At 33.1% G+C, this 21,656-nt stretch overlaps 1 protein-coding gene across 13 annotated transcripts in view; it reads right to left on the bottom strand.

The window, feature by feature from the left end:
• LOC125073813 (plasma membrane calcium-transporting ATPase 2) overlaps nt 1–21,656 on the bottom strand; it is a 167,750-nt gene that overhangs the window by 20,730 nt on the left and 125,364 nt on the right. For 9 of the 13 annotated variants that reach the window (XM_047684885.1, XM_047684884.1, XM_047684881.1 and 6 more), the window contains 9 exons: nt 8,844–9,044; nt 8,051–8,059; nt 6,511–6,631; nt 5,999–6,164; nt 3,698–3,791; nt 3,282–3,398; nt 1,835–1,879; nt 794–951; nt 254–469 (listed from right to left, as the gene is read on the bottom strand). In XM_047684885.1, the coding sequence (XP_047540841.1) occupies nt 254–469; nt 794–951; nt 1,835–1,879; nt 3,282–3,398; nt 3,698–3,791; nt 5,999–6,164; nt 6,511–6,631; nt 8,051–8,059; nt 8,844–9,044 (1,127 nt within the window). The remainder of the gene's footprint in view (nt 1–253; nt 470–793; nt 952–1,834; nt 1,880–3,281; nt 3,399–3,697; nt 3,792–5,998; nt 6,165–6,510; nt 6,632–8,050; nt 8,060–8,843; nt 9,045–21,656) is intronic. The other 4 variants (XM_047684886.1, XM_047684890.1, XM_047684888.1 and 1 more) reach the window with 3 other exon arrangements.

Raw genomic sequence — 21,656 nt, forward strand, 5'->3', positions numbered from 1 at the left:
ATACATTTATAATATTATTTTAAGTAACATATCATATTTATTCATTTATCTTAAAATTATTTATACTAACTAATAAAATAATTTACTTGACATTATTTATTCATTATTAACCATAATATTTGGCAAAAGTGGCAAAACTATTACAAGTCTCAAGATTAATAAAAGTTTTTAAGACTACTACACTACACTCGTTAATTATAAAGTATATCCTTTTATTTTCGTCATTTTAGAAGTCTATCATTTCCTTACTAACCTTAACAGAATAAGCCAAGGATAGAGTCACAGCCAATGGTAGACCTTCCGGCACCGCCACCACCAGTACAGTCACACCGATGATAAGATGCTTCACGAGGTTGTTGATGTAAGTCGCTTTCCATTCCTTTTTTTCTAACGCGAAGGTTTGTACGCAGAATTGGATGACTAGGATGATTACTGTTAGCACCGCGATCGTTGAACCGGCGTAACCGATCTGTTCGGAGATTGGAGAAATTATAATAAAAATTTCACAACTGATCATAACGCAGTCAAGACGCACAAGACCCGAGCTTTCGGCACCGGAGCTTAATGCGCTATCATAGACACGAGAGTGTATCATAGACACTACCGAGTTGCACACTGCTGGACTGTTTTACTTGACAGTAAAACTGTATAACTTTTTAATAGCCCGACCCGAGGATCGAACCACGAGGCAGTTGCAAATCAAGAAATTTCTGGTACTTCATGAAAATAATGCGTTTTAATAATAAATATATTTGAGTTTAGTATTTTCTGAGACCTATTTCAGTAAACTCACCTGAATGGCTAGTTTGGTTAGCTTGGCCTGCAACACCGACTTCTCCTTCTTATGCGACTCCGGAGCGGGCTTATCCGCCGCCGGAGCAGGCACGTGGTTGTCGTCTGGTCTCGCGTGGTTACCGTGACTGTTGCCCGATGCTGGTAGGTCGTCATCACCTAGTGTTGTTGCACATTTCGTTAATGAATTTATACGGATATTGCTACCGTTTGGTATTTAGTTGTATGTGTTTCTGTTGTTAGGAATTTTGGGTGACTTTTAATTCAGCAACTGTTATCAAATCGGTTGAATTTGTTTTGTGTGTATGAGATCTCATTTTTTGCTTTCCGTTTTGTATAAAGTGATTCTCTGTATTGATTATTGTGCGTTTTTATTTCTAAAACATTTATATATTGTAAAATAATAATCGCACAATATATTTAGCTAAATTTAGAACAGGCCAATTTATATCTAATACAATAAGCTCTAAATGAAGGCGAAACAATTACCACAGATTAAGCAAATTTTAATCGTTTTAATAATTATTAATTTCATTAAAGCCATAATACGAACATTAAAAAATATTTACTCGAAGCCAATTGCAAATAATTTATACCAAACAATAACAAATACATTATTTTGTTAAAATAATAATTATTATACATATATAATTATATAACAAAACATGCGTAAGATAGTTACATTAGTGTAAACTTTACTTACGTCCTGTAATTCTAGAAATTACATCGTAAATTGTCTATCAAACATATTTACTACATAAATCTACTAATCGTTACTAAATACAAAATGCAGTGTGTGATGTTCGGTATGAAATGATTGTTTCAATAAACAGGTATATGCAATAAAATGTTATAAAATTAAATAAATATAATTTTTATAGCATAAGTTTATTAAGTTTTTAATTTTTGTATTATTAATTACATTAATTAACATCAGGGACAAAAAACGATTTTATTTTTTAAAGTTTATGTTTCATCTTTTTTTTGTCCCGTAATGTGTATAAGGACTAAAAAGCGGGGCTTAGCATAGGATGTTACTTACCTGTGATGCTCTTGCGTTGTGATTTCCGCTGCTGCTTTTTAGCTTCTACTCGGGCCAATATCACGTCCAGTCGGATTTTGTTTATCCAACATTATTATACAAGCATACACATTTATGACAACGATATCATTGTTTGTACATCATGCAGTCAACACGACAGATACACGATGCAATTTAAAATGTGTATGTTTTTTTTTATTAATTTTATTTCATTTAATTTTTCATCGTCGACATGAAGGTGGGTGTGCGGCAGGCCGGGGTCAGGGGTGGAGAAAAAAAAATTTGGATGTCATTGATTGGGTCACACTATATGTCTGGTGGCGCTAAATCTATAGGGTCATTGCGCCCAAGCATTTGTGACTTGCTATTCTTGATGGTATACTCTTTTTTCGGCCTCAAATGCTCAAGCGTTGCGACTAATGCGTTTTACAGATGTATGCATTTAGGGTACAATTTTATATTTATTGTCTTTTAAACTGAAACGAGATTATTTTATATGACATATTTTAGGGTTTACAACATTCATAAGGCAGGGCCCTAGTGGGGACTAGGGATAATAAAATAGTAAAACTTATGATAACATGCTCTGACAAGACTTATTCAGGCTATTAGTCAAACACAACACGAACAACGTTCAACATGCCCGTACATTGGATATCGTTTAGAAAATAGTGGAATATTCGTATTTAACAAATAAAATAATCTCATGACAGAAACAAAATTGATGATTTTGGGTGCAGTTATAATGATACGATAAAACGTGGTTTATGAATTAATTGATTTGAATTTTTTGGATAATTTTCATCAATTTTGTTCAGAAAACATTCCATTGGGACGGGAGTGCGTTGTCAATGGTAACCATGTCGTTCGTGATGCAACTACACTCGGGTCGATGATGGAGAAGATATTTAAAAAAAGTTTCAAGAAAAATTCTAAAGGAAAAATCCGTTTTAAGATTTAGATTTAGTTTTTCCTCCATCATCGACATTGCCCTAATCAAGCATAACAGTACACTGCTCATTTAGAATTCGCTTAGCTGATAGCTATATAATAATGTTCTATTAATCTCAGCTCTATAACAAAGACATAAGGTCTTCTTTTGGTCACTAGGAAAGCAAGCACCCGTACCTCAAGCATATGTTTCATCAAGCTACATTATATAATTCAACTAAATGAGCAATGTATTTATTTATTAATGCTAACTATATCTGGCTGTATATTCTTTGGAGGCGTTTTTCTGATTCAAGACAAATTCCATAAGTTAGTCGTTTATCAAATAAATCTTCATACTAAATTTAGGAACAGTCTATAAAATGTGTTTATTCGATAGTACTTTCCAAGAAGAAACGGATTATAACGCCCAAAAAATTAGTCAAAGCGGAAACAGAAAATGCCTCCGATTATCCTCTAAATCTAAGAATATACTAGCACCAGTGCGGACACTGACCTTTCTTCATCTGTTTGATCTCTTTCTCCTGCTTGTCGACCGCCGCGCCCAACAGTGTGAAGATGATACCCGCCTGCGAATTGACACCGACCGCCGTGACGAGCATTTTACCGGAGCCTGGAATCGATTAATGAGCGAATCTCTCCTAAATCTTTGAAACCTTGGAACTTTCAATCAGGTATGAGCATATTTACCATATAAAGAGATTTTTGAAGATCTGTCGGAGAACTTATTAAGTTTACCCATTTAAGGTGTTAAATGCTCCATAGAAGAATATTAGATGCGAGATTTAACCCATTCAGAAGATCAGGAAAGAATGCAGAGCAATGTTTTTGAAATAATTAATCGCTCAACGTTTTTTTTTTTCACGGTCTTTTTTATATCCGGTCACGGTCTTTATTATATATAATACATACCCTCCATAACGTGAGTACCGGATAGCACCATGGGATCAAATGATTCTCCCTTCTTAACATGGTCCGATTCACCCGTCAGCGAAGACTCGTCAATCTAAAACGAAAACGTACATTTAAATTTTCCTATTCAACAAAGGTTAATTGGCAAGTCTGGTTATGTCACATGTGTTACTGAATAAACTTTCTGGAACTAACTTAAGTCGTTTTGATAACTTTCTGTACAATTGCAGAATTTATAAAACGAGAAATATCTAACGCTTTCAGATTTCGCAAAGAGAAAACATGCTTTCTGGAGCAAGGTACTTATTTCTATCGTAAAATTTCGCAGACCTAAAACAAAAATATATATTCTATGGTAAAAACGGTTGGTGTAGGTATTCATGAGAATATGTCGTTTTAATTTTATTTAAGAGCAAGAGTATCATTTGAGTTTCTTTTTATCATTTTTAATAAGTATAAATCAAAAAACTACATTTTTATATATAATATTATTTTCAGACCGGAGAATAAGTAGAGTACATAAATTATATATAATTATAGTATTTATCATAGAGTACACAAAGCTTATGTACATATATGGAATGTGTGCCACTTCATTGGAATATATAAATTATGTTACTAGATCATTATTCAGATAAGATATACAAATAAAAGGATATAAAAATCTTGTCAACTTTGATAATAATTAAATAAAGATACTTAGATAAAAATACCGCATTCCCTTGACTCTTATCAAATAACTGTATTGTTATCAGTACGCACGTACTTTATCAGACACCTGGACTTGAAATTGACGCAAAGTAAGTTAGTGTGATAAACAAGCAAACAGGTACAGAGATACCACTTACAAAATTGTTACTATTAATAAACTAAAAGTAAAGTAAACAGCCATTAAATTGCCTGTAAATGTCTTACTGATAAAAACAAAGGCTTTCTGTGCTCTCGTTGGTTTGCAGTTTATTCGATCACGCTGTTTTTATGTTGATGGATACACATGTAGTACAGTTTGATCATCCTTTTTTTTTTTTTTATTATTCTTTATTGTACAAATAAAACATGTACAGAGGGCGGACTTAACGCTATAACAGCATTTTCTGCCAGCCATCCTTGATGTTATCCTTTACCTTGTACTGACAAGGGATGATTTATAAACACGTGCTCTTGAAAACTCAGTGCTTTGCTATCAAAGCTAGAATTTTATTCAAACAATTTTAGCTTTGCGTTTTATTTAAGCGCTTAGATATGATATAAGTTGCTTTTTGATAATAATTGATCGATAGTTTTTATTTGATACATTTAGATAAACATTTATTCATGATAAATAAATACATATCTACCCGCCATGACTTCGTATAGATGTAATTTATACAAAGATAGTTCACCTTAAAGTTCCTAAAAAACCTAGCTGATTCTTACGTTATAAACTGCAGCTCGTGAGACTAAGTTATTTGTCTGTGCGTTGATAGTTACTCAGGACAAACCATAATATATTAAAAATAACCATAATATAAGTAAAAATATTACATGAATATTTAACATACATATATCAGTATGTCAAGTGCTTTATACGGGTGTGATGTGATATGACATCATAGCTGTGTTTAGGGAGCAATTTCGCAAGGTTACTACTAAAGTCGATACAGCAAACACTCGAGCCTCCGTCGATAACCCAATAACCCGACTTATCTGTTAATACATCGATACTGTAATACAATCTAAGGGACGTTACCAATGCGAAAAGATAAGCTACGCGCTGAATAAGTGTAATGAGGTCGATTTTTTTTTATTATGTATTTTATAAAGTACCAAAATAACCAGGCACAGTTGGCAAGTCTCAAATCAAAATACTCTTTATTGTAAACCAATACACACATACTTCAGTCACGTTTAAGAAAGACGCATATGAGACGGCCTTATCACTAAAACAGCGATCTCTTCCAGGCAATCTTAAGGTAGAGGAAAGAAACAGAGATAGAATGAACTCTCCTTTCCACTTAAAGAAAAGGTTTCTGAACGATGTTATGTGGCCAAAGGCCAGTTTCACAGTGTACAGATGCAAGCAGGTTCGGAATTAGGGGAGTGCAACACGGGCTCTACCCATGGGGAATTCACATTATAAAAAAAAATCCCATCCGTTCTTTCATAAAACATTTCGTATTCACAAAACTCTTTATGAGATGATTACAAATTTCTCATTGTTAATTCGTATAAATAATTAGTAGGCTCGTTCTAGTACAGTCTGATACGCCATTACAGGCAGCTACAACGATATGTCATACTATCTAGCTAACTAGTACTCACCTTAAGATCGTTGCTCTGCAGCAGTAAGCCGTCAGCGGGCAGAAGGTCGCCGTACTTGATCTGACAGATGTCACCCACGACTATTTCGCTTATCGGCACCTGATTAACCTCGCCACTTCTGATCACTGCGAACTTATGTTCACCTTCTATCCGTGATTGGAGCCCTCTGAAAGTAAAGAAGGTCAAATTAAAAAAAAACGTCAATAACAATAATTATCATTAATACATCTAAAAAAAATTATTTTGATGATGTTATAGATATAATTAGTACAGCAATTAATTAATGTCAAGGTTTTATTTATTACGATAATACTCGCCTATCGATTTGATATTTTGTGAACTGAAATTAAGTTTATTTAAAAAAAAAAACCGGTATTGCTAACGAAGACATTCTAAAAATATAAGTTAAATAATAATTAATACTTATTCATGATTTTCTGGGACGACTAGTATTTGATGACTCGTGTTGTAACTATGATCGGAAAATAAAAAAGAAAGGGATCTGTACTCACCGAAATTGCCTCTCTTTCGTGTAATCATTGAACGCTGTGACTATGACGACTACTATGACAGATATTAAGATCGCCAGACCTTCGATCCATTGGTAATGACCTTCTTCTTCATCCAGATGTCCTGAAACATACCACTTAACTGTGAATAAATTATTTATTTGTATTTATTAGATCTTGCAGCTCGAAGATATAATCTATTTATGAATTCTTGTTGCATTTTTTTTTCAAGGAAATAAGAAAGTACATTTAACAACAACAACGCTGTCATCTAAATTACAAGTACCGGAAAAAAAGTTGCTCTACTTTCGAAACTTTTCAACTTTATCAACGATTCTAAAGGTTCGTCGACGACGTAAAAAAGTCCAGAGACCGAAATAATTAAAGCTGAGTGAATCGTGATTTTCATTTTACTCAGATGATAGAGCATCTACGAAGCTCGCGTTCGAGGTGAGAATCTTTACCGCGAGGATAGCATTATAATATTTGTATGATACTTAAAAACGTAAACAAATCTAACATTGGTACTTGTCGTTCATTAAAAAAAAAAACTCGCATAACGCCCCAATGTACGTACAAACGCGGTTTCCAAATTATTATCATAAATTTAAATATAAGATTCATAAGCTGTGCGAGTTTAATTTATATTATCGGATTAATCCAGATCAGTGAATTATAATATCGGATAGTAATCTGTTCAACCAAATGATCATCTGATTGCAGTAACAATGATAATATCAACCCCATACACTTAACGAAATAGCTAAAACAAAAAGTTTATGTTCATCTTCACTAAAAAAAAAAATTCTCTTTATGTTTATTTAAATATAGAACATTAATTATTACTAATTCACATTCATGCGAATAACAGAAATAACTAGACAGAAAAGGTTTGTCTGTAAGTCGAATTAGGAAAAACATTTATTTTATCACGTACTCTACTGTAACTGTGAACGTGAACAATTAGCCATAACTTCAATCTTATTAAAAAAGCCTTGAAAATGTTATATTACTATTTGTTTATTTCATATAACATTAAGAACGATGTTTCAATAAGTACGTGTCGAGCTTAGAACTGTGATTGTCACGTACAAACTAACAAAGGATCGCAATTCACGATCGAACAGCTTAATGCTAGCAAAAGCGGACAGGATGATATCGGAACGGACAGAGCCGGGGTGCATTCTACTAAAACGTGATCTACTTCTTAAAGCAAATAAAAACAAAACATGCCCTAGAAACACCATGGTATCTCGAATCGAAAAACCAGAACGAAAATTATATTATTTCAATGAAATCTAATATGAAAAACGGCAACATATATACGTGACTTTGTATATTCATATCGTAAATTCGAGATAATAGACCATGGTTGGAAATTCAAGGAGGACAGATACCGACAGAATACGTAGACGCTACAACTGAACACACATTGGTTGCAGTCACTGACAGTTTTTTTTTTATCCGATGGATAAATGCGCACACATTAGGAAACGAGCAAAGTGCAGGATTTACAAAAAAACCATTATTTACATGTTCTTACCAGGGTCGTCTAATGATTCCATATTGTTATTGAAAAGAGAAAATACACTTATTAAATACAATTATTTACACTGCATCCTCTGCGCATACTTCTCCGTTTAAACAAAATTATTTTTTTGGAAAAAAAAATACCCTGAGATTTTTCCACGTAATTTTCATTTTTGTCATAACCAAAATATGAACATCTCAAACAAATGCAAATTATCCTTTGATATTCAAATCGATTTGATCAAACTAAGGGCAGATATAGTATTTGGGTAAAGTTTGATGAGTTTTCAAACAACGCATTGTATTAACGTCAAATAATCATAACAGTTAAGAAAGTTACGTCGGTTTTGATCAGGCTGCCAACTAGACTGCCTTTCATCCTCCCGAGACAGCCTATGAAGTTCTTTGGCTTGGTTTCACAAGTGTGGGTCGTAAAATTTTAGCCAACTGACAAAATGTCATGCCCATTCAACGGATAACATAAAAGCAATCGATGGAAAATATTTGTGGGTTCATTAAAAAAAACGTTGAATCGTATTCGTTGAATTTTGAGACATATTCCTTTGTATTGCTGTGCAAATGACCCAATTATTCTCACTCCGATTAAACGAAATTGGAAACGAGGAATTGGACGTCTGCCCTTGGGAATATTAATAGAATGCAGATAGATTCTTTTGCAGACATTTGTTAGTTATCTCGCTGAATAACATAATCATGTTTACGGAAAATCGTCTTTATGTCGTCTTCTGAAAAGTCGTTATAGAGTTGATGTTAATGTTTTGGACAATATTTATGAATAAACTTACCAATATCGCTCTCGTCTTCGGACGGTTTGTAAAAACTCAACCCTAGCGAAACCACGGCAGCTACTTCCAATATAATAAGGGTAACGTCCTGCAACGCCTCCCAGACAAGGGTTAGGAAGGTTTTGGGAGGTTTCGGCGGGATCAGGTTCGACCCGAACACTTCGCGCCTGTGTTGCAGGTCAGCTTTCGACCCGCTAAGACCTGGGGACAAAGAGAAAAAATAAATCAATTTAATTAAATAAAACAATATTTTAATTACACACAAGATTAATATTGTTTAATTTTGTACAATGGCATTATTTTTACTGTCGATATATACGTAAGTTAAATAAATCACTAGTAAGCTACTTCGTAATATCGACGACCCTAATCTCAGCACCAACAGTTCAATTTGAATAATTATTAGATCGTTAGACAGTCAATCCACTGCAGAAGATTATAGCCATAGCGAAAACCGTGAAACAGACTTACATATACATATAATCATTATTATAATACTTTGAAGATATATATTCATATATACAAAATACACGAATATATCATTGCACATAGATACTTAGAAATCCTGATACGATGGTTCTCTGTTTTACGATTATTGATCTATTTTGATACATCCGTTATCGTCTATGATATTTTTAGGGCTCGTGTAGGTAATGGTAATAATAATAATACTTATAGGTAATAATAATAATACTTATAGTGAAAAATAAAGTTTTATTAAAAGCTGAGTTAAATTAAGATTTTTTCGCCTTTAGATGAGAAGGTTTACAGAATACTGCCATAATGCAGGTTGGTGTACACAAACATGACAGAAAGTTTTGTCGTCCGGTTAAGATTCATATGTTCTAACCAATGAACTATCCCGAACTAAACCCAGCGAAAGATTTTGATAATCAATAACGTATTCCGCATGTTACCATTGATATTCAAAGCCTTTATGATAAAAATATTACTGAAAAAATTCACAATCACAAAGGAATATACGTCGAAATGTTGAAACAATATTTTGGCTTCAGACCAGAATAGTCACAATGCGGAATATTAATAAGTTGTCGAGATGCGAAACGGAAATGTGTATGCTCTATTAAAAGCACGACGTTTTCAAAGACACCTTATTGCGATATATGTACATGCAATGTATGTTCGAACTTGTATCAACCCCTATGTAGGTACATTAATACCAATATTTAAGAGAATAGCTCAGCCCCATCTTTATTCAAAGTATAGGAGATTCAGCGGGATGGTGACTATGGCATCTTAATATTTTTCAAGAGATTGCCAAAATACAGCTAGCACCCGGGCGCTTGTTGTGCTTAAATCAGTACTGGAGCAGCTTGTAAGTATCCATTTACGTAAGTAAGTAGTAAGTTACGAGCGAAAAGAGAATAAAAAGAATCACATCAACAAAGATACACATCAACTTTTGAATGACACATAAGTAAAAACATACTTTAACGTTATATATGTATATTAGTAAGACGATCGTGAAGAAACGGAAGAACCTATAATATTAGTGATGTAACATCCTCTTCTTTCTTTATTTTTTTGCTCTAATTAATGCAATACAACATTATCTGTAAAGAAACCTCGGAAATGTTTCTGAAATAGTTTTCAATGTCGGGCAATGGCAATTGTTTTGAATCAGTCCGAGAGCAACTTTTCATACCATTTTGCCAATACCGAATTAAATCGAATTATAATTAAGCATCCATACAGAGGAAAACGCGTATGCCTTCGTAATCTCTCGCTGTTTACCACCGTTCTCGTCAAAATTGTTTACAATTTTTGATAACTTAAAGCAATTACAATAACCAACGCGTACTGTCAACACAAAATTTACCAATTATCCGTGGAGGCTCAGTTTAACGTTTAAATAATTTAAATTTACCAACAAGTTAAAATAACGAATTGAGTTGGGGATATGAACAATTATGAATGTGACGTCAACGGATGGTGATTACGATGAACACTCAATTTAATTTGCGTCACAAGTTAACAAATTTGTTATTGACGGTATAACACCGGCCTAATTTTTAGACTGGATGTTAATCCGTCGTTATTAATATTACTATATTAGTCTAATTTATGTCCAAAACCACGAAGTTAGGGGGTTTCGTTGTCAGATAGAGTACATCGATAATGATGATGACGTCAGCGGTCGGAGCACACACTTAACAAGTGAGTAAGTGTGTGCTCCGACCGCCTATCTTCTACCGCCAAACAGTAATTCATTGTATTTTTGCTAAGTTTAAATAGTCAGCGAAACAGTGTACAGTTTCAGTGTCTATCGACGAAGGCCTTTTACTAGACCGCATTCCAAAAATAAATAAAAAAATAAATCAATTTCACTAATTAACACGTAGACGCAACGAAATTATTAATTTGTGTTCCATATTAAATACGAGGCTATTAATATATTTACGTAATATTTCACTTATAATACACTTAGTACCTACTGCCCGCGGCTTATCTCGCAACATATATTTTTAATCATTAAAAATATAACACTATCTATATGTATATAATAATAATTTTACACAGTTTTTCTAGCCTTAAGCCCAAGAATTCATTTAATTATTCTTTTAGCTAAAAAAAAAAAAAACGGTATAATGATATCTAATTAGGACAGAAACATTATCAATTGATTGAAGCTTAGTTTGGTGATCAATAACGTAATATCGATAGATTGAAATCGTCGTTGACGCAATGCGAAATAATTGATTTTACTTTGATTCGTGATAAATTAGAATTTAGGGCATCAAACCAATTACATCGAAAAAAAAAAAGTTATCGCTTTAATTGAAGGCAAATATTCTAATAGCTTCCTGTCGTGAACTTAATGTATTAGATTTAAATATCGTGCTGGTAAATGTAGGCACTTTCTTATGAACACATGCGATAAAATTGTAATAAAATATCGCTAAATTCGAGATACAATCAGATAGGGTTAGAGTACGTCAGTTACGTTAAAAAAAAGCCATCGAAACGTACGTGTTTTGGGTCAGTTTCGATCACTCAGTATCTTTGTGTTTGGATTTAAATATCGTGCTCGTAAGCGTTACAGTTACATTCAGATTATGAGATCATACAAAAAAAATGGTACTTAAATATTGTATACAAGCTGTGCCCACGACTTCGCTCGAATTTAACATTTAAAAACTTAAAATAATAACTTTATTATTGTCTTATATATAATTCTAAAATTAAAGTCGCCAAGTTAGTCCTTATTACATCAACTACCTGCCAGTGAAAGTCCCGTCAAAATCGGTCCAGTCGTTCCAGAGATAAGCGAGTGAATCAGTACAAGTATCGGCACAAAGGAACATCTTAGTTCCCAAGATTGGTGGCACTTACGCGATGTATGGAATGTTTAATATTTCTTACAGCGCCAATGTTACCACTTACTTACAGGTGGTCCACCTGCTTACATCATTTTTAACTGCATGTACAATAACATATATTAACATTGTCAACAATGCTCAAAAAAAAATTTTCCGTCTTTCATTATAACAATAATTTAATAATTTAAAACTTATCACATCTCGTTTGTTTCATTTATCTCTGAAGTTTTTAAGCGAAACTCAAATGGATACTCTTAAGAAAGTGAGATTTAATTAATGTTTTTTTTTACTAATTAAACTTCTCCGTAGCCAACCAGTTCACGGCCTAGTAATTAACCTTCAACGTTAAAACCGTTCCGATCTGTTAACTAGAAGATTCACATTTACTTTCGTATCGAGTTACATAAAGATAGTATTTTTTTTATTCACTTCTGTAGGCACGTCCCTCCAAGACAAATTATCGTTAAGTGACGTTCGTGTTAAGATGTCTTAGTGTGCGTGAGACGATTAACATAAGAGTAGAGACAGCAAAAAAAAAATACAAATTAGATTATATGATTACTTATTTTTAGTATTACGAGTAGTTTTATGTTGACGGTTGCGCCTTCCTGACTGAATGTCTATAGTTTCGTTTGAATGGAATTTATTTTGATTGAAAACCCGCATGTAGGGGTAAGTATAGGTGTTAGTTACGTTATGTCCTTTTCTGTATCCTTGATAACGTATTGAGTAGAGGCGGTAGGGTAGGTAGTTAAGAATTCAAAGAGTAACACACAAAAACTTTTGCATTTATAAAATATTATATATATTATATGTAAATTCAAAACTTAATAAGTTAGAATTATTCTGTTATAATAATCATTCTTAACATATTTGACGCGCTTTCTTCAACATTTTCTACACATACATATAAGAGCCGAGATGACCCAGTGGTACGTACATCTTAACCGATGATTGCGGGTTCAAATCAAGGTAAGCGCCACTGAAATTTTACGTGCTTAATTTGTGTTTATAATTCATCTCGTGCTCAGCGGTGAACAAAAACATCGTGAGGAAACCTGCACGTGTCAAAAGGGAGAGGAGGCCTTAGCCCAGCAGTGGGAAATTTGCAGGTTGTTACTATATATACTATGTATATAAATATATAGAAAACAAAATTATAAATCGCTTACGGCGTATTCATGACCGAGTTTTCATTGGCGCTACCAGGCGGAAAAAACAGCTAACACTGAAAAATCTCACGAGAAAAATTTTAATAATTCCTCCGCTTCAATTTTGTTTACAGATAAAAAATACGTATCCATAAATACCAAGTCATAATTCTCTCTTAAAATGTTCAAAATCGTGACGTCACACGCATTTTACACGAATACCGAGATTTTATGAGGCAAATCCTGAATCAAATTAAGGAAAAACGAGTTACATATCTCACGGACGCATTAACCCAAAACAATTAACAGTAAGCACGGGAAGATAAAATGGCCATAAACACGGGTATAATGACATTATCTTACTAATATTATAAATGCGGAAGTTTGGAAGAGCCGAGATGGCCTAGTGGTTAGAACGCGTGCATCTTAACCGATGATTTCGGGTACGAAACCTGCATGTGTCTAATTTTAAAGAAATTCTGCCACATGTGTATTCCACCAACCCGCATTGGAGCAGCGTGGTGGAATATGGTCCAAACCTTCTCCTCAAAGGGAGAGGAAGCCTTAGCCCAGCAGTGGGAAATTTACAGGCTGCTAATGTAATGTAAGTTAGGTTGGATGGATGTTTGTTACACAACCACGCCAGAACAACTGAAAGGATCAGAATGAAATTTGTAATCTCGAATTTATAAATTTTAGTTTAAAGTTTACTTTTGCTCCGGATAAATGTACCTATCACCTAAATAGGTAGGCTGTTATAAAGCATCCTTCGTAGTTGGCTAGTCTCCCTTGAGATAGACGCCTTGGTCGAATTCGGTTCGGACGACGTAATCATCACTATGATCAAATTTACAAATTAGGACATAAAATAGTAGTCGTTTAATTGTTGTAAACAAACATACATAGCTTCACGTAATCGTATCGTCTCGATTTGACACAAGACAAAGGTGTAGTAAGGCTGAGGAACATAGAGGTTATAAAACGCAAATAGGACGAGAACCAAAGTTTCCACGGAGTACTTAAAGCTATGACGTTAGTAGATAACTTTACGTAATGGTGCAGCAGGGCATTGAACCGGCGTATTTTTGTTATTAAGTTTATGATTGCTTGACAAAGTAACAGTAAGACGAACATTCAGAACGAAACAAGATTATACATGTAATTGGTGCCTACGTCTGAAGTGTAGATTGGAATTGAGTGTAATGTGTGATAAAGTTATATATTTTTTCTATGATGTATTATATAAATAACAAAAAAAACTATAGAAGATAACGTGGCTTCTATCGAATTCCCTCTATCCTAAGACCTACTCCGCCCATAGATATCGGCATTACAATGAAAATATAAGCCATTACGTAGAATCCCAATACGTCATCAAGCACGGGATCCAAGATGGTTAATACATCTCGTATTTGTAAACTGATCATGTATCAAATTCTAAATAGTGCTAATAAGTGCAAAGTCATTCCAATACATACCAGATGAATATAATAATATCGAACGAAAGAGCAACGAATATATTCTTAACATAGAGTAAACTAAATAAAAACGTACAAAGAGTTTGTTTCGAGAAAATTCTTAAGACGGCAAATGAACAATATCCGTTTGACAGGCTAAACATCATTAAAGTCGGTGGAAAGGAAAACGATCGCGTTGTCTTTACGACTTGAAATAAATATCTAAAATAAGAAACGTTACAACGTTTGGTACGAGCTTAAATTAACTCGAAAATAATACATTACATTTGAGATGGTTTTAACGGCAACATAGTAAATGTTTCCACACACTCACACAAGGGACCTTCTTTACTTTCTTTACAAATTTTAGTAATTTTTAAGTTACAAATAAGTGAGGAACCCATCGATCTGCTATCAATAGTTTCAGAGCGTTATTTGTACTTTATCAATTGAATTAATCCAAGTATTTTATATTTCAGTTACAATTACTCAAATAATCGTTCATGTCGTGTTTTTAATAATTACTAGTTCCAGTTTCCTTTTGTTGATTCTAAAGTAGAATCTCGAAATTATTGGATATTGACTACAGGATTTGATATTTTTTTTTATTCTCACACAAGAGAAGAAGACAGATATAGTAACGAAAATCTAGTGTAGTTTATAATAATGTAAATAATACAAATGTACCATTCAACGTTCGCTTGATAGCTCAGCGCTCTTGCAAAAGTACTTGCAAAAAAATTAATACTATGTTTTTTTTTTTTGGTAATAACGTTCTTTAACCTCAAGGCGTTCAGGCTGTTGCCTACTTGCCCATGAAGACGGGTCTTGCATCTAGTTCAGTTTAAATTTATATTTCATCTAGCAAGTAATTCAATATAGTTCGTTACAAACTAAATTGAATTACTAGCTTACTAAGGCAGTACCTACTCAGAAGGAACAATTTAAAACTAAATGAAGAAATAGCGTAGAATATTATAATAACGTAACATTATTTTAAAAGTATGATAATTAAATAAAATTAATGAATTAATTATGTTAAGATATTGACGTGAATATCTTTGGTTTTAAGTCATTTCTAAAACGACTGGGGCGATACAAAACACTCAAATAACTCAGCGAAAATATGCGATGATTTAACTATCATACTGAACGATTTAGTCACATTCCTCTGACTCTAAGTCACTTAGCCCCAGTACCAGAAACAAATTTAAATTTAGAACGTATTAACGTTGAGGAGATTGATGGTACTGTTGTGAACATCTCTAGTTATAAGTAAAAACGTTTCATTGCTGATTGATACATGAGCTAAAAATTTAGTAACATCTCAAACTTTACTAAAAAACAAATGAATATCAACATTCCATCATCCTGTGCAAAAGACCAAATATGTACAAAGTAATGATTTCACGAACTTGATTCCAAAATATTCAATGAAGATCTACATTGGCTTTATAAGATAAATTGAACTTTAAAACACTTCTTCTACATAAAAATGTGCATAGTAAGCTTAAAGCTCCGACGCAAACGAACACCAATAGCCATTTTCTATCTGAAGCTCCGTATTCCCAGTGGCAATATGAAATGCTGAAAGCAATTAACGGGGCAGAGAATTTATTGTTTTTATTTTCGAATCGTAAATTGTTCATTCCGCGTTCGGATTATTTAATTTTCTATAGCTTAGATAAATTTTTAATCGCCTTACGTTGTACAGTTGTACACAATGCTTTCTTCTTCTTTCAAATGTCAATTTACTGATGATTGAAAGAGATAAATCGTTTTATAGCCGTTCAACCGTTCTTTGATGTTTATTAGTAATGCCGTAAGGAACCGTGCGGAGACCGCGAAGGTGGGAGATGACGTCCTCAGGCTAGGTGGAGTTACGATATAAGCCAATGATCGTGTTCATTGGCGTGTCCTAGGGAAGAGGGTTAAGTACAGCAGTGACTGATGATGGTGATGATGAAGGTAGTGAAAATAATAAAGCTACTACCGACATACCATTGTTAAAGAACGCTTGTATGTGAAAGTTTACTAAATGTATAAACATTTAGTGAGTTCATTTTTGATAGCACTCTTTGGGAAAGAAATGATCGCCTCCTCCTGGCTATTTATTTTTGATACTGAACATAAAAGCAGAGTTTCTTTCGCCGGTTCTTATCAAGTCAGGGTATATCCTTTTCCGAAGCGATATTAGTGTTTAATTTGACAATAAATAAGTTAGTGTAGTGCTTCTATTAATATCGAATAAAGGAATTTGATTTGATTTGAACAATTTTTATGGTGTAAGTATAACACGTATACTAATGTTACGTGTCAAAGGGTGTTTGTTGTTGCCGCTTTGATGTCGTAACGTCTCAAATGATGATAGATTGAATACAAAGCCCGACACAGGGATATTTTCATCATAACTCAAGCGCAATCGTAGTAGTATAAGTACATATAGAACGAGGCGCGGTCAAATGTTAATTTCATGTACATATTTTTAGCACCACTGTTAGGTTAGGTTACAAAAAATATCATTGCACACTAAATATTTGACATAGTGTATATTTTTGTTATGAATATTTAAGCAACGTACAGTCAAATCTCATTTACTTTTTTTAATAACGTTGCTATCTGATTAATATTACTTAGCAATTCGGCAAGGTTACAAAATACAACATGCTTGATAAAATTATTTTTTATCATAAATGTGATAGGTTTATGTATGTATATTTTATTATTAAATAATAATTAATTTGAATACGTTTTTCATGAGAGAACTGCAGCATTTTAAACATTTGTGTCCACTGTTTGGCAAAATTATCTGGTGCAAATTTTATGGGAATGTTGGGTACTCACGGTTGAATTTTATTAGACGCAAGGTTTGAACACAAGGAAATTAATAATGAGAATCATAACCATTTTCATTACAATTTAAAACAAAAAAGTTAAAAAAAATAAAAATTCGTAACAATTATTGTTAATATATTTTTTTTTATAATTTATTTATTCAGTCACAAGCAGTTCAACGAAACTTAATTATATTTAATTTAATGACGTGTTAATATATCTGTTTTACAATAGCTACCTATATGCTACAAAGATAATTTAATTGCACGTGACATGTGAGTATGATAATTAATTACTATAGTATTAAGATATGTTAAGATTGTAATCATTAAAAAAAATTAAATATCGAAAACTGAAATGTATCGAGCGCCGGTTTTCCGGTTGGTTTATTTCATCATTTACAGGTTAGCTCCCGGGAATTCGGTACGGATTATACAATTTCCGTCGTTTCCAGTGTTTAATACAGTTAAAACTTTGACCCGCTTATCGGACTTCGAGTGCTCGACTCGCGGTCTGGAATAATGCAGATTATGCTCAGATGTTGATTATTTATGAAGAAAATCCAACCAAAACATCCAACGTTAAATTAAATATAACTAATTAATTTTTATTTCAAAATACCTACGGATTCTCTCATCGAAATTTATAAAGCACAGAAATGTTCTCCCATGTTTTAAGCCCTTGAGCGTTGTATTAAAGAAAGTAGCCTATGTCTTTACCCGGGACTCGAACTATCTTCATATCAGATCAGTGGTTTAAGCGTGAAGATCTAACAGAGTTACTTTCGCATTTATAATATTAGTAACGCTTATTATTGGCCACTTACATATATTATACTCACATATGTTGTTACGAAATATTAAAAAAAATATTTGTCTTTTTTTGTCCTTTATTAAAACCGCAGTCAAAATCAATGGTCCTAAAATTTGTTCTAGTTGGGATAAAGAAAATGTTAATATTTGTATGTGTGTGTGTACCATATAAATACATAAAGACTTAACGTCGTATACACTTATGAACAAACTACCTATGAACACATAAAACACCTCAGTTTCATAATTATCAAATAAGAGATACGTCGTTAATCCGCATACAAAAACTAGTTAATAAGTCTTAGGAAGAGGATGTGTACACTCGAAATGAAATCGACTGTAGCTTGATAAATGTAAAATCCAGTCAATACGGTATTAATATCGTATTGCAATTTCAACTCAAACACCAGGCCATTAAGTTCAATGTTCTTTGAACGATACAGGATTGCGGAAGCATAGGCCCTGTACCAAATATATCTTTCACGCGAGATATATGGACGTCGACTGAAATACGTTATTGGAGGAGAAATTTCATTCATAACAGGATGCAATTGATATTTGCGTTCATAAAATGATATTATGTAAATAGATAAGGATTTAAAAGTCAAGTATAAATATATAAGTGTGTTTATAATTCGTCTCGTGATCGACGGTGAAACATCGCGAGGTTCGCAGGTATCCTGCATGTGGACCTATAAATCCACATTGAAGCAACGTGATGGAATTTGTTTCAAAACTTTCTTCTCAAGAAAAAAAGAGTTCCTAGCTCAGCAGGAGGTTACTTTAAGCTTAATTGAAATGTATAATTTAATTATACAACGCCATACTTATTACTTATAATTACGATTAATAGAGAAATTAAATACGTAATAATTCTCGTATCACATTTATTTCGACTCGGCGCTGTGCATTTTATGCTGCGGAAATGCTTCTATTGATGAGTTGGTATTCCACAAACATACGGATCGTCGAGTGCTATATATTAATGGATTCGGTTAACCAATATATTATTATTATTAACAGTATATTAGGACGACCTACTGATGATAAATCTTGACGGTAAATTGTACTTTACTAGCTAGTCCCGTCTTCACACGGAAACATAAAACGGAAGCAATGTTATTTTGCGGCTAGGAAATTTGAAATTTTCCGCTTCTCTCTACTGTAATATGCATGTTTTATACGTACAAACCTTCTTCTTGAATCACTCAGTTTATGGATGAAAACTGCATTAAAATTTGCGTAGTTTAAAAGAACAAAGCGTACAGACAGCGGGAAGCGACTTTGTTTCATACTATGTAGAGATTAGCTTTACTATACTTTACTATATGGGCGTCGAGCAATGTGAAAGTCGTATGTTCGTATTTAACCCAATCGTTCTCAAGCCCTCCTAAACCGAAATCGAGACTTCTACTAATGTCATGACATTCGCCTTTGTTACTATATCAACGAGTTTCAATAATAGCATCAAAGTTCGCGTACAAACTAGGCCAATATGTTAGTAATGATATTACTAAAATAACGTTATCAATCAAATCATCAGAAACTAATAAACGGAACTAAATAAGAAATATAATCTTTAATCTTCATTTCATACGATATCTGATGTATGTTCGTAAAGTTATTCCGTAACAGTATATATTCGGTGAGAACAAACTCGAAACTAACCGCAGATCACGACCGTGAATGAAATGTCAGAAAATTGACATGTGATTATAAATAAATATAATCTTAAATACAATTTTAATCTTAATATAACATTAACAGTCTGTAAATTTCCCTATGCTGGGCTAAAGCCTCCTCTCCTTTTTGAGGAGAGGGTTTGGACCATAATCCACAACGCTGCTCTAATGCGGATTGGTGGATAATCTTAATATGATACCAATTTATACTAATATTATAAAGAGGTATAATTTGTTCGTTTGTATGTAGGGGGTAATCTCTGTAACTAATGATCTATCTAATTTTAAATCTAAGATCTAATTTTAAAAATGTTTCCACTGGCAGAAAGCTATAGGGTTTAGGGCATTATATTTACATCATAAGAAGTCGGGGCGGGTCGCTAATTAGTACACAAAATCATTCCAAATCATAAGAACGATTCTGTGAAAACTAACTATAGAACATCAGAGCACAACCAGAAATTGATAAACGACAAACTATAATTACGACATTTAAACACAAGTACCATCGTAAGTCGGTTCCTGAATGACATAGAGACAAGCGAAATCCTATACAATAGATTCACAGGTAAAACCCAATTAAAAGCGTAACGTCCCAAAGCAAGCTCGTGAAGATAACAATGCCATTAGACGGTACGAAATGTCATACGTATAAAATCCAACGACTGTAAAGGTTATGATATCAGCACAGTCCGAACGCATTAAGTTAAATCCTCTATATGTCCTATAACTGAAACAAATCCTTCAGTAACCACACACGAAACGGTTTACAGAACTAAATTGCTTTTCGAGAACTCCACGTTCATTAAATACATGCGGTGAAATTAAATACAATTTTTGAATTGTTGATTTATTAATATTTGGTTTTAAGCGAAGTGCATTTATTGACGATAAGGCATTTTTTTTAGATATTCATATCGTCATGTCGTATATTTGTAATATATAGAAGAATTTATCTCTCTGAATTAATTATTTTAATATATGTTAGGAATATTTTATGTTGTAATAGACAAATATATACATCGCATCGATATTTGTTTTTAATTTTAGTAAATTGTATATAACTTGCAATTTTAAAATTTGTTAAATCGTTAGAAAATTTGTTTATAAAAATGTAATAAAATCATTACTAGTATTTAATATAACGATCTGGATTGTAGTGTGATTGTTTAATATATAGGCCAATAAGAAGTCAAATAATCAGTGATTTTGCGTACATAGGACGCAAATGAATACAATAAATGCAAAGAAAATCAAACGTGACCACTGAAATGGACTGTATATAAATACACTTCATGTTACTAAAAAAACTACAGCAGACAAACTAAAAATGAAGACAGATGAAAGTAGGCTGACGTCACAGACTGAACAACTTACATTTTATAATTATTATATGAGATGTCAACATAAAAGTTTTATATATATATGTACGTCTGGAACAAATATAACGTCACATTGACGTCTGCGAAACGTCGGACGGAAAAGACGTCACGTTACAAGATGAATATTGAATTTATATCGCACGATAACTCTCG

Source organism: Vanessa atalanta, chromosome 25 (genome assembly GCF_905147765.1).
Source record: "Vanessa atalanta chromosome 25, ilVanAtal1.2, whole genome shotgun sequence".
Classification (NCBI taxonomy): domain Eukaryota; kingdom Metazoa; phylum Arthropoda; class Insecta; order Lepidoptera; family Nymphalidae; genus Vanessa; species Vanessa atalanta.